At 51.5% G+C, this 14,125-nt stretch overlaps 1 protein-coding gene across 2 annotated transcripts in view; it reads left to right on the forward strand.

Moving 5' to 3' along the window:
• Positions 1–7,894, forward strand: part of FAM174B (family with sequence similarity 174 member B) — a 32,168-nt gene extending 24,274 nt beyond the window's left edge. For both annotated transcript variants that reach the window (XM_067029556.1, XM_059059273.2), the window contains one exon: positions 6,078–7,894. In XM_067029556.1, the coding sequence (XP_066885657.1) occupies positions 6,078–6,081 (4 nt within the window). In that variant the 3' untranslated portion in view covers positions 6,082–7,894. The remainder of the gene's footprint in view (positions 1–6,077) is intronic.
• The last annotated feature ends 6,231 nt before the right edge of the window (positions 7,895–14,125 follow it).

Here is a 14,125-nt window from a genome sequence, read left to right on the forward strand (position 1 = left end):
CTCAGGCCCAAAGATGATTGACCATTTAAAAAGACCACGTCATAGCTTTTATTACAGAGGTACAGGTATAGAAATTACAGATAAGAAAAAGGGAAAATAAAATCACCTTTAATCTCACTACTTAACGATAACCACTAGAGTGTGTGTGAGTACGTACCTGTGGAATTTTCTTCTCTACAGAAATAAGACCACGTTACACGTGCTGCTTTGGAACATTTTTCCACCCAAACAGCGTATCACAAACGACTTTTCAGGTCAATACGTTTGAAAGAACAAGAATTTGAAGGCCAATTTTATGTTCGCTTTAGCGTTTTTGAGAACTGCTCTGTCTACACGTGATAATCTGTTCACAGGTCCTCGTCTTTCCTGTTTAGAGATGGCTCCAGTAAATTTTTTGGTTCTCCCTGGGAGACAGACTACATTTAAATTGGATGGGGCTGAATCATGGCCTTGGGTGGTTTTATGAGTGAGTGCAAAGAGGAAAATCACATTTTTGGCGCCCTGGCAGTAAGGCCGTGACCTGCCTTGTATTACACGTGCAGCTCTCTGATAACATCTCCTGACTTAGAGCCCGTGAGCATCAACCAGGCAGGAAGTGGGGTGGAGAGAAGGCAGGCAGGGCAAGGCTCCCGTGGGCAGCCCTCCTCCCCACGCCGCTGGGATGTCACAACGCATGAGGTAAGGCCTCCGATGTTTAGGGCCAGATGTGGGGAGAGACAAGAGTCTGTGGAAGTGAGTTTCCAACTCTGTACTTAAAAAAGGCTAATCGGAAGAGAGAAATGATGGCTAAATGGAGTACATAGACTCCTGGGGTTTTGAAATGGTTCCGTATTTCAAAAGGCGTTTGCATCCTGGCTGCATGTGTTTTGAGCTTTGTTGGCCTAATGTGCAGATGTGGCTGATGTCGTGGACCTCTGGGCCTCCCCGGTTTATCACTGGAGCCTTCTGTGACACCCTCCAGGTGTCCCCTGAGGCGAGGCAGATGCCGCTCTTCCTGCCGTTTGTCTGGTAGGTGGCACCAGAAGCCACGACGAGCACAGCCCAAAGGTGTGCTACTGGGAGAACACGCGGCTCCGGCCAGTCCTGGTCTCCAGGGGCCGGGAGGGAGGGCGGGCTTGGTGCCTCTGCTTCTTAGGTTTGGAAAAGACGTGGCCCGTGTGGTGCAGATGTGCTCCCAGAAATGCCCGACTCCCACCCTCTTGTGGATAGGGCTTCCGGAGGGAATATAATTAGAAATGGATGAGATGTCCCCTGCACCTCTGGGGGCTGTGCCTGGCATCTTGGCTTTGGAACAAAAGGTGTTTGGTGGCTGTTTGCAGCCAGAGGCCCCTGGAGGCTGTGGTGGGAGAGGGAGAAAACGGACTTGACTTGCTTATCCTAGACTGAAGGCCGAGGTCAGGGTTCCCATGGCCACCCTATGGCAGAGACAAAGCTAAGGCCCTGCTAAGCACACTCAGGACAGTGACTTCTAGAATCCTTGAGCTCGGAGGGCCTTTCGTCCCGCCCCACACTCCCTCATCACCTGAGGACGAGGAGTGAGGCTGCTAGGAGTGTCAGAGGGGGGACTGCTGCAGAGGCAACCGGTACCCTGAGCTTCTGGGGCCTGGAAGGAATCAGAGGGGACCTGGTCACCTGCGGGCTCCCCAGGGTGGCTGGAGCATCCTCCCTGGACCTGAAACGGCATCAGAGGCCATCCCCAAAGCAGTTTGAATAACTCTGCCAGCCCTCTTGCTTGTAGAATGCCGAGCTTATGTGTTATATATAAATGGGCATCTCCTGAGTCATTTTTGTTTCTCTGAAAAGCAATGTTGGCATTCTGGGGGCGGTTCTCAGATAAGGTATCGTACACCTTAAAACTATTTGAGTTTTATATCTATGAGGAGGGAGACTATGAAAACAGGAATTCGTGTGGTGATGAAAATTTACTGCTAGGTGATTCTGTTTTTCATTGAAGTATAGTTGATTTACAATGTTGTGTTAGTTTTAGGTTTACAGCAAAGTGATTCAGTTACACACACACACACACACACACACACACACACACACACATATATATATATATGTATATATCTGTTCTTTTTCAGATTCTTTTCCCTTATAGGTTATTACAAAATATTGAGTATAGTTCCCTGTGCTATACAGTAGGTCCTCGTTGACCAACTTTTTTATTGATATATAGTAGTATGTATATGTTAATCCCAAACTCCTAATTTATCCCTCCCCCCTCTCCCCTTTGGTGACCATAAGTTTGTTTTCTATGTCTGTGGGTCTATTTCTGTTTTGTAAATAAATTCATTTGTATCATTTTTTAGATTCCACATATAAGTGATATCACATGGTGTTTGTCTTTCTCTTTCTGACTTACTTCACTTAGTATGATAAGCTCTAGGTCCATCCATGTTTTAGTGAATCTGACTTAGTTTCCTGCCTACATGGACACACAGTTTATAGTGCTGTGTAAGGATCAGGCAAAGAAAAGGGGGGTGGGAAAGGAAACACAAATAATCCTAACTAGCAGTGCTTTTGTAAAAGCTAGCCACGTTATTCAGTTGTTCTTTTTTGTGTTCGATGACCTGGGATGAAAGTGGGAAGACTGCCGAGGGCCCCCCAGCACCTGCTGGTGTGTTCCTCACGTCTGTCTGTCTCAGGAGAACTCACACACGTGGCCCGGCTTCCTCCCTGGGCTTCTCCATTCCATGTCTGCTGTGCCGTCTTCCTGAGGTGTCCTTGTCTGTTGCACTGAGGGGTCAGCTGCCAGTGTGCAGGACAGGTACTGAGACAGGTGCTCCCGTGTGGAGGGCTCTTTCTGCCAACAGACAAACTTCTTGTAAAGCACGGGACAGCGACAGGTTGGGGCATGGCCCTCTCCTTCTCTGGAATGGCTGTAACCCAAGGTCACTGTACAGGACAGTTGCAAATCTGAAGAGAATAAGCATGGGTCATGGCACCTAAATGTGCCTTTACTTCACCTGGAGTTTCCAGGGAGTGTGGGAGCGGGGTCTGCATGGACCACCTTTCTGGCTAATCTTAGTGACAAAGCAGGGATGTCAGTAGCAGTTTGGCTGTTCTGGAGGAGGGAAAGGGCCCAGAGAGCCCTTATACGTGCACCCAGCTCACTGTGAGTGCAGGATGGGTAAGCCTGGCCCGGCCCTCCGGGAGCTTGTGCTGAGGTGGGGGGTCCAGGAACATGGACTCTTATAAGAGGACCTGGTAAATGCCACAGGGAGGAAAGAACAGGATGCTGTGGGCAGCCAGCAGGGGCACATCTCCCTGGCATCTCTTCCCAGAGGAGATGAAGCTTACAGGGGGTTTGGAAGGACCAGGGAGCGAGCCTGGAGCAGATTGATGGGCAGGGAGGAGTGAGGGCATTCGAGGAAGAAGTAATAGCATGTCGATAGGTGCGAGTTTGAGTGGGTGTAGGGCTAAACGGGTGAGCTGCAGCTGTGAGCCTGTCCCCCCAGGACCCTCCCCAGGGGACAGCTCCAAAGCTTCATGGCCTCAGGGGAACAGCGGGATGGAAAGAAGAGAGCCGGGACTTTACAACCTTCCTCCTCACTCCAGTCCCCCTGTCGGTTTTCCCCAGAGCTTTCAGAGTCACAGTCACACCAGAGAGTCTGAAGGGCAGCCAAGCTCACTGCTCAGACTTGAGATCCAGAGCTGGTGACCTCCGAGGTGCTGGCATGCGCCCAGAGAAGCTGCTCCCCGTGGGGCAGGCGAGCGGATCTCTTTTCTTTTTCCAGGAGCAGCCCTGGAGATTTAGTTCTGCTGAGGAGGGAGCCTGCGGAATCAGATGTGCTTGATGGTTCGTGGTGGGCTCCCCTCCTCCTGCTTCATCTCTACCCACTGTGTGTGTGTATGTGTGTGTGTGTGCGCGCGCACGCGCGTTTATTCCTGTAAGCACAAGGAGTCAACAGCTGCACACAGGGGGATGGGGTGCAGGCAGGGAAGCTGGCAGAGCACCCCGGGGTGTGCCTTTGGGGCATCCGGAAGATGCAGTTCAACAAAATAACAATCTTGGGACACTTGCGAAGGTGAATTTTCAGTGCGCTGGCGGTATATAAAGTTCACATCTCTGCGAATTCTGACGGTCTGCTTTTTCCAGAGTCAGCAGGCTCACGGTAGTCTGCTTTTGTTCATATGCACACCTGCTCTGGGTAGCTCTTGGGAATCGGGTCCCTTTACTCTGGTCCGATTCTTGGTTTTTGAAAGCTTTGCTGCTCCGTCTCCAGTCCCCTGGCCCCGACCCCTCATGCTCAACATTGAACTTGCAGCAGGATGCAGGGGGAAGGCCTGACTGTGGGGTCCTCAGGCTGCATCTGTAGAGTTGGGGTGTCTGGGCTCCGTGGATGTCAGTAAGCGGGGGTGAGCCCCCCTCTTACTAGCCCAGAGGAGGGGGCATGTGGGTGATGCAAGAAAGCCAGCCTTCACAGCGTGGACAGGGCTGTGGGGATTTATCTTTTTCTTCCTCTAATCTGTTGAACAGGGGACCCTAGTGGTCAATACGAGGATACCTATGTCTGTTTTTTAAAAATTTAGAAATAATTTCAAACTTAAAAGTTGCAAAACAAAAACAGTAGAGAGAACACCCAGATACCCTTTACCTAGATTTTCCTATTTTAAAATTTTACCTCATTTGCCTTATGATGGCTCTGTGTGTTCAGATTTGTTTTTCTGAACCATTTTCTGAATGTAAGTTACATCTATCATGTCCCTTTCCCCCCAATACTTAAGTGTATATTTCCTAAAAATAGGATGTCCATACCTTTCAGTAATTAGTTACCTGATATTTATATTTGGGATCATATAACATTATGAAAAGCAGTTTATTATTTTATAAGTTCTATTAAGTCCCCACTGTTTTTCCATGTGATTATGTAATGCCCATGTTCAAACATTAATAGATGCTGGGGACCTCTCAGATTTTCCCTCCTTTTCTAAGTCCCTTTGGATGATGTCTTGAATAGATTTAGTTTTTCAACTTTCACTCATTGTACAAATATTTCTTGCACTCCCTACAATTGTCTGACACTGTGCTTGGTGCTGGGGTTTAAATGTGAACAAGTTCCGACAAGGGTCTCACCTGCAGGGAGCTCCCAGTCTAAGCAAGAGACAGACACGAATCAGATAATTACATAAACCATAAACCAGGGGCTATCAGGCTAAGGGCCCTGGGCCAGATCAGCTCACTGCCTATTTTTGTACAGATCCTGGGCCAAGAATGATTTTTACTTTTTTTTTTTTTTTTTTTTTTTGCGGTACGCGGGCCTCTCACCTTTGTGGCCTCTCCCGTTGCGGAGCACAGGCTCTGGACGCGCAGGCTCAGCGGCCATGGCTCACGGGCCCAGCCGCTCCGCGGCATGTGGGATCTTCCCAGACCGGGGCATGAACCTGTGTCCCCTGCATCGGCAGGCAGATTCTCAACCACTGCGCCACCAGGGAAGCCCATTTTTACATTTTTGATGGTTGAAAAAGAATCAAAAGAAGAATAACATTTCATGACATGTAAAAATTAAATGCAATTCAAACCTCAGTGTCCACAAATAAAGTTTTATTGGAACACAGCCATGCCAAGCATTTCCAGCAGCAGGATTGAGCAGTTGCCGCAAAAACTAGAGGACCTGCAAAGTCAAAAATATTTAGTACTCTCTGGACTTCTACAGGGAAGGTTTGCCAAGCCCCGGTGTAAACACCCACATAAGTGCTAGGAAGGAGGATTACAAGGATAAGAGAGGTGGTGTAGTAGGGGGTCTGTGAGGGGACCTAGGAAATGATCCTGAGCTGGGAGCTGAGGGAAGGGAAGGCATTAGCTGGAGGAGTGGGTGTGTGTTCCAGGCAGCACATTCAAAGGTCCTGGGGTTGAGGAGGGTGGCGTTTTCAAGGACTGAAAAGGCAGCTTGTGTGGCGGGAATAGAGATGGGGGGTGAGAGAGATGGAAGCGCTGCTGGAGGGGCAGGGGGAGGGGTGTCAACTGCCCTGCTAGGACAGCGGCGTGGCCTGGAGGATGGTCATGGTTAGGGAGGGGTCACAATGGGTGTGCGGCTCTGCCAGAGGTCACTGACTTGTTCTTCTTCTTTTAGGTAAAACCTGTTCTCCAGCGTGTTGGCAACCTGTGGCTGGTCGGCTGAAGCTGGGGGGTGTGAAGGATCTGGAAGCTGTCCCGTCCAAGGTGTTGAAACCAAAACAAACATTATTTATGAAACTCTGGCACAGTTGTGTGTGGAACGTTGGCTCCGAATGTCACTGCAGGAGACACCACCCTCTGGACGCCCCTGTAAAATGTCACCCTTTATTCCCTCAAGAGGGCTTTTGCCTTGCTAAGGGGCAAGGGGAAACGTGCTGATTTAAAAAATAATTTTAAAGCAACTGCCGACAAAAGTAAAAGAGATCAGAAGTTATCAAGAACCTAAGAAAAACCTAAAGGATATTTAGCGGCATATTTAGGGTTTCTGACAGTCTGCTCTCCTGGATCTATGAACTTTTAGATGTCTGACCCTTTGTGGTCTTTCTGGGCTTGGTCGAGTTCTGGCCTTTCATTGGTGGTGGCCACGTGAAAGTTCAGAGTGCAAGGGTTCAGAGCTGCTCAGCTTGTAGCAGATGTAAACACGTCCTGTGGCTCCTTTTCTTTTCCTTTTTTGAAAGGGTTCAGCAGAATTAGGCATGGCTAGCTCACAAAGAATTCTGAATATCAGGGAGAAACCTAGACCTATGTGTGTGTGTGTGTGTGTGTGTGTGTGTGTGTGTGTGTGTGTGTGTGTGTATGTACATGTGAGATAATTTCTCCATCTCTAAAGAGAAAAGAGTTTGGCAGCCTTTGCTTAGTAACATCCATTGTGTGTTTCTCTGCCCTGTCACCGTTCTACATTCTTAGAAATGGAATGAAAAAAAAAATCACCGTGATAATTTAAATGAATGGTGATTTGGTTGGCTGAAAAAAGCCCACTGCCAGGGACTACGTTTGCAGTTGGTCCAGGCCAGACTGGCCTAGGAACCCACCTGGACCCAGGAGGTTACTGCAGGAAGGCCCCTCACACAGGTGGGTTTGGGTGGTGGCTTATCTTGCAACTAGAGTGCCCGACACTTGCTGGAAGCAGGGCCTCGGGCTGACTTCTCAGGATGATAGAGGACTCCCATTTCACTGTTTCCCCAGGGTTATTTGCTGCAACGGATATCCTTCTGCTAAAGTCTCCTAGCAGTGCCTTTGGGGGCCGGCTACTCTGTTCTCTCTGGAAAGGTGTTTTGTAATTTTTTTTTAATCTCCTCTTTTCTGGCATTCTGCAGGGTTTGCAAATTTGCCTGTTTATTGTCTGCTCCACTGCTTGGGATGAAAACTCTGGCCTTTCCCTATTTTCAGATTTTTCAGCTTCCTGGGAAGGGGCTGCCCTGCTTTGGGGCAGGTTCCCAAGGCCCGCTGGGCATGGGTGCTCTGCAGCCCTGGCCCATCAGAGTGGCACTTCGGCCTCTGCACAAGAGAGGGGCGGCCACTCTGAGGACAGTGGCCTGCTGGTCCTCGGCTCCCTCCTGTGATTTTGCTTCTTTTGTTGACTTTCCTTCTCCCTTTCTCCGCCCTGTTTGCCAGAGGGGTGGGCCTGCTTTATCTCCACCCTCCACCGTGTCCTCATGGGCCAGGGTGGTGACTAAACGGGATGGGCCACCTAGCAGCTGTGCGCTGTCCGGACCTTGGAACTGGAACCGTGGCTCACACTTGCCTTTCCGACAACCGCGTCTGAACCATCTGCGGAGAAGCTGGATTCTTCTGCCTGACGCGTGAACGCCAGCCTCTGTCTGCCAGGTGCTCGTCACAGGGCCTGGCAGAGGCAGCCACCAAGAGTGACCTTCCAGATGCCACAGCTTTGGCACTAGAGGCTCTTAAATTAAAAAACCCTTCTGGCGTGAACTGTGTATGCATCCGTTTGGAGGTTTTCTGAGATGGAGGCCAGCAAGGTGCCTTCTTTTGATCAGGGATGTGGGCCCGAGGCTCAGAGGAGGGTGGTGGGGGGGGCCAGGAGGAGGTACTGGGCCTGGGGCCGGCCTGGGTCTGAAGCCCTGGGTGCCTCAGTGCTGGGGCTCGGATCGAGCTCAGGGGCCAGGTCCCACCCAGGCCCTTCTGCCTCTAAGTTCTGCCAGAGTGACAAAGTTCTGTGGGATTCCAGGGGTGTAGAGAGAGCTGGTGGTGGTAGGGGGACTAGAGGTCCCCTGTTGTGGGCAAGGCATTTGTGGTGACCGGTGCTGGGGAGAGTGGGGTCCCAGGCAGAGGGGAGAAAGGAGGGTGGCATGGGGACAGGAGGCTGCAGGGGGCCTTCCTTTACCTGCATAATCCAGCTCCTCCTCTATGAAGACAAGTTCCGTTTCTTAAAAGCAGAGTGAGTTGGGTCTCGGGGAAGCAAAGTTGGGCTGGAAGGAATATGGGACCTGAGTGGGATGTGACTTCCTTTCTCTAATGCCTTCTTCTTTTTGTTCTTTGCATGGGCACTTCAGAGGGGCCAACTTTGGGGTCCAGAGGGACAACACTGTCCAAATGGATTCCACCGCCCCCTCCCAGCGTTACTGCCTTTCTCCCTCAGTGAAAGATGAGATGTTCCTTAGCTGGGGGCACCCCGATTCCAAAGACCCCGTTCTCGTTCTTTTGTGAGCATTTGGGGACTTGTCAGATCACGTGTCCAGTATCGGCTCTGGAAGGTGTGACCATTATAGAGACATGATCTAGTTGGTGTCTTCTGGATTCACTTAAAAATAGGACTGGAAGTTATGAGAAAACATTTCAGACTGATTTAAGTAGCAGAATTTTGATTAAAAATGGATTTATTATAAAAGCGATGTTTTCATGGGTGACATCTTGGAAGACAGATAATTATAAAGAAGATAAAACAAGTTATCCAGATAATAATACTCTTAACAGCATTTTGATGTTCTCCCCCTTCCTTCCTTCCTTCCTTCCTTCCTTGCTTCCTCCCTTCCTTCCGTCATTTATCTGCATTTATCATTTGCAAACGTTTATTGAATGCCCACTTATGCTGGGCTCTGTGTTAATTGGAAGGCTCGAGAAATTGAGTCTTGGGGGAAGACCACACACGTGACCTAGAGGGATGACAGAGCATAAAGCGCTGTGACAGGGATGTGAGGGCCTCAGAAGCCTTGACAAGGGAGGGGCCAGCTCTGCTTTACACTACGAGTGGCCTCTGGACTTCTGTGCGAGTGCCTTTGCATGTTTTTCTCTACACATTTGGGTCATACAACCTGATTTTTTCACTTACCATTATGAGCCTTTCCTGGTGTCCACAAATATTTAAAACGGTTATAAAAAGAGCCTTAGCATTGTATTTTGAGGAATTGCACTACTGAGGGACCCCATCTCTGATCTCTACTGGCAAAAGCAAAGAACAAGAGGGGTCCCATGCCAAGTACAAGGAGTGAGGTCCCTGGGGTCTGAACTGGACCCCAAGGAGAGCTCAGACGACGGCTAGTTTCCTTTCCTCCTTCTCTTTCCTCCTCTTTAGACCCCTTTCAATATTTCAGCCTGAAGCCCGGGGAAGGATGAAGTCTGCCTGAGCGCAGAGCTCGGCTCACCATGGTCCAGCATGATCTCTGCTCGCGGCCAGGCCTGGCCGTCACCACCCAGTTGTGTGCACTTCTGACCCTCGGCTGTCCCCACCCTGGCTGAGCAGCTCAGTGACTGTCCTTGTGTCACTGAGTGGAGCCCACAAAGGGCAGCTGCTGCCCGTGTGGAGCCTGTCCAGGGAGGGCAGAGTACGCTGGGGCTCCTGACCCCGCAGCAGACCCATCAGAGACCCACCAGCCTTCCCAGAACCGCTGTGGGCGTCGCCTCAGCACGAGCCCCCAGTGGTCCTGATGTGCAGAGACGATTCAGAAGCACTGGTCTCCCCGAGTCCTGTCCTTGAAGCGGCCGTCATGTGAGGTTTGGATTCAATTTTGGTTCTTCTCAGGTGTCTATCCGATTGTCCCCACACCACTGACTTGGGATGCTGCCTTGGGATGCTGTCAGGCACTAAGTTCTATATCAGACTTTTATGTTCAAAGCCTTTGCGTCTTACCCCTGCGGTATTAATGATCATACTTGGGGTGAGGTCCTAGGGCCTGGAAAGAGCCAACCCAAAGCCCACACTCCAGCATGGAACACTGGCAAGCAGGAGGACGCCGGGATGTGTAGGGTGTGTGTGCAGGCTGGAAGGGCACTGGGGGGTCATGGAGTCCAGCATCGTCATTCTATGCTTGAGGAAACTCGGGCTCCCAGAGTTTATGGGAATTCCAACTGTTTCCTCCATAGGAGGGTAAATTCCCTCTGAGCCTGGAGCGTCTGTAGCCAGAACCCTAAGCAAGACTCAGGCAGAGGCCGCTGTCTTCCTCTTCCTCCGGTTTTTCCTTCTACACCTGTGCCTCATGGCTTTCCCGCCTCACCTGGAGGGGGGGTGGTGGTGGGATGCTGAGGGGTGTGTCGGGGGCACCCCTCCCCCATGTCCAGACTGGAGAGGGTGTGGTGACTGCCCGCGGGGCAGAGAGTAGATTTGGACCCACCTATAAAAAAACCTCAGATTCACAGTGCCGTGCCACCGAGGGAGACCACCGTCAGGTGTTTCCCCAAAGCAGTGAGCTCAGTGACTATGGAGTCTGAAAGCCTTGAACTTCACCAAGGGGGATGAGAGTGGCAACCCAGAATGTTGGCCATAACCAACTGGGGCGGCTCCTGCTGGGGCTTCAGCTGCATGTTTCCTGGTCTGGAGGCCCTGCCAGGGCACGCCCAATTGGGGGCAGGAGGAGGGGCACGGGTCCCAGTGGGCCCCACTGTGAGGTCCATGGAGGCCAAGGCAACATGAAGATGCACGAGAGCTCACCACGGGAGTCCAGAAAGTCAGCAGGCCTGTGGCCTGAGACTCTGCATTTCCAACAAGCTCCCAGGAGAGGCCGCAACTTGAGAGCAAGATCGTAGGTTGCCTTTTTCCTGCACCCTGCTTCGCCACCGCTCATGGCTTTCTGAATTCTGGCCCTGGAGGTTTAGGCCACGGCCTCAGCGTTGTCCCAGACCTGCCCCCTCTCCTGCAACAGCCCTAGTTACTGTTATGCCTCCTGGATGTCCTGGCCCAAGGGTCACCTGTGTCAACTCGTCCCAGATACTGGAGGCCAGAAAGCACGGATGAGGATGTCACTCATGTCCTGGAGGACAGCAGGGATGTGGTGGGGTGACAGTTTCCTTCCCATGCCCAAGAGAACCACCCCGTTTGGAGGATCAGGGTTTCCGAGATCTTAGGTACCTGGGAAGATGGCCCTGATGTCTGAGGAAGGGTCAGCTAGTCTGAGAGGAGGGTTGGTTGTCAACCCACATGGATATTTGGCTCTTCCTGGTGAGCGGGAGAAAAACTTCAGAAAGTACTACAGAGTTTCCTTCTCTTCTCAGCAACCTACAGGTGAAAAAGCTCCAACTCAGGAAGTGAGGGTCTCTCCCATGAGGAGACCAGATGCCCCTGAAGGGCCCACCTGGTACCACAGGCCAGATTGTCCAAGGGGAAATCTTGCAGTGGCATCCGTCCCAGCTGGCGCCCTAGTGCCCTCCAGGTGTGACAGGGGCAGATCCCAGGCAAAGCGAGCCACAGGTGAGATCGCCAGTAATCGGTGCAGCATGGAAAGGCCAGAGCTTGGGGCAGTGATAGTGGGTGAGAGTTAAAAGAAGGTGCTGCAAGACTCTAGGATCTGTGGTGTAAGAGTTTGGTTTGGGGCGAGAGAAAGACGGGATATGGTGTAATGACAGCGTTTTAGGCCAAATTTGATCACTATCTATCCAGGGGCATGGTGGCCACGGAGAGGATGAATATAGCAAAGTATTTGGAAACTAGCCAAGCAGTGATGCAAATTAGCTGAAGGAAGAAACAGACACAGAGGAGAGAAAATGCTCCAGAACCTTCAGTGACAACATAGAAAATGCTACAGGTTCAAACTTTGCAAGTAGAGGTGAAGAATCATGAAACGAGTGCAGGAGGATGGTAGACAGGTGGGCGGGGTATTTTAAGTGCCACAAAGAAATTCAGACGTTTGCCCGTGGGATACACCAAATACGTCAAAAGTATGTGGGGTCTAAAATGCTGTAAGAGAAAAGATAGACGGGCGGCTGTGTAGGTTCTCAGTGGGGCTGGGAGGACAGCAGGGTGGTGGTCCCAGGAGAAGTGGGCAAGGAGGTGGGTCCCACCATGGCAGGTGGGAGCTGCCTGGCTCAGGATCCTTGTGAGTGCCGTGAACCGGGGGGTGGAGGTGTGAATGGTGCCTAGTGGGCACTTTGGGGTGACACAAATCTCCATCCAATGAGACATGGCTCTCTTTGAGAAGGGCAAGATGTCATGCACGCCGCCTCTGTGCATTTGACAAGACAGAGGAGGAGGGTGACAGCAAGTTCACACACGAGGAAAGCAGCGTGAGCATCCAGAAGTTCCCCCATCTCTCTTCCCGCAAATGAGCTCATCTGGCACATTTCTCAGCTGGTGTGCCCCAAGGCCCACCTGTTTCTCTCCGGGGTCCCCTGGGCTTCCCCTACCTCCTCCCAGCCCCTGACGTCACCGGCATCATCTTTGATGCGGGAGACATCCACGCCATCTTTGATTCAATGTCTGTCCTCCCCAGCCCCGCCCGCCCCCACCCAGATGCTCACTGGTCCTGGTCACTTCTCCAGCCTTCGTTAAGTCTCGGGACCTCCTTCCTATCCACAGCCCTGCTCCTGTTCCGGTCCTCCCCTCCGGAGCCTAAACTGCTGCAGAGTTTCCTAACGAGTCTCTTGGCTCCTAGGCGCCGCCCCCCTGCTCTGCCCACCTTCAGGGGCTGAGGGGGCGGGGCTTGACCCTGGTGCTCCTTTGGTTAATAAACCTTCAGTGGCTACCCGTTGCCAACAGATTAAAAGTCCAAACTCTTTAACTTAGCTTGGGAAGCTCTCCGCAGACTCCTCCTCCTCTAGTTGCACCCCCCCCGACCCCGCCCAGCCCTTTTGTTTGTGTCCAGTCAACCTCCTCAATTGTTCCTGGACATGCCCCACGCCCACCCTTTCCAGTCCAGATCCTGTTCAAGCTCCACTTTTACGTGGTGATGCCACCCACCAGGAGGGCCGTGGTGATGCTCTGAGAGGTGTCTATTCTCTGAGGTGGCCAGGCCCCGTTGGCATTGAAGATCTAGGGAGCTCAGAGGCAAACCCCCTTTGCGTGCTTTCTTTGGAGGCCTGAGGGCTTGTGACCACGGGGTCGCCTTGGCCTCCTGGTTTCTGCCTCTGTACATCTGCTGTTTACTGGGTCACCCTGGGTATAAGATGCCATCAAAACTCAATCACATAAAATGTTTGGGGGCAGTGTTTTGACTTTCTGGAGGAACAGGGGGTGTTCTGGGGGAGGGCTAACCATGTGAACCGCAGGCACACGTGCACACACTTTTAGAAAGGGGCTTTGCATGTTCCTGCTTTTAAACATGCTTTCCATCCTCTTGCCACCGGAATGTCCCGTTGTTCCCAACGTCCAGCCTTGTACTCTTGCCAACACTGCTTTTTTTCACCCACCCTCTCTTGCCTCTGTGTACTCCTCCCATCCCTCCCCCCACCAACCAAAAAGATTCCATATCCGCCTGCTTGTTGCTTGCAGTTAGTTCACCCTCTTCCCTGAGCCTTGAAGGGATGGTCCATTTCAGGCTCTCGGGACCTCACCTCCTGCCCTAAGCCCCGATCACACTCTCCCCCACTGCCCTGCCCCAAGCAAACAACACTCTTTCTCTCAGAAGGTGCCATTATTCAGACGTATCCCAGGTACTTGTTGACATAACTGCAAGGTCATCAGAGCACTCACTGGTCCAGCCTTCCCCATGATGTTCCAGCTTCCAGGTGGCCATGGACTGTTAATTCTTTTTTTGTGTGTGTGCCAAGTTTGGGCACTTGGGTGGAGGGACAGTGATCACTTTTGATAGTGACAATAACGGTAGGACGAGGACCCGGCAGTGAGCGACTTTGGAAGTGTTTTTATTTATTTATTTATTTATTTTTATTTATTTATTTATTTTTTGCTGTACGCGGGCCTCTCACTGTTGTGGCCTCTCCCGTTGCGGAGCACAGACTCCGGACGCGCAGACTCAGCGGCCATGGCTCACGGGCCCA

This window comes from Kogia breviceps, chromosome 3, assembly GCF_026419965.1.
Source record: "Kogia breviceps isolate mKogBre1 chromosome 3, mKogBre1 haplotype 1, whole genome shotgun sequence".
Lineage (NCBI taxonomy): Eukaryota > Metazoa > Chordata > Mammalia > Artiodactyla > Physeteridae > Kogia > Kogia breviceps.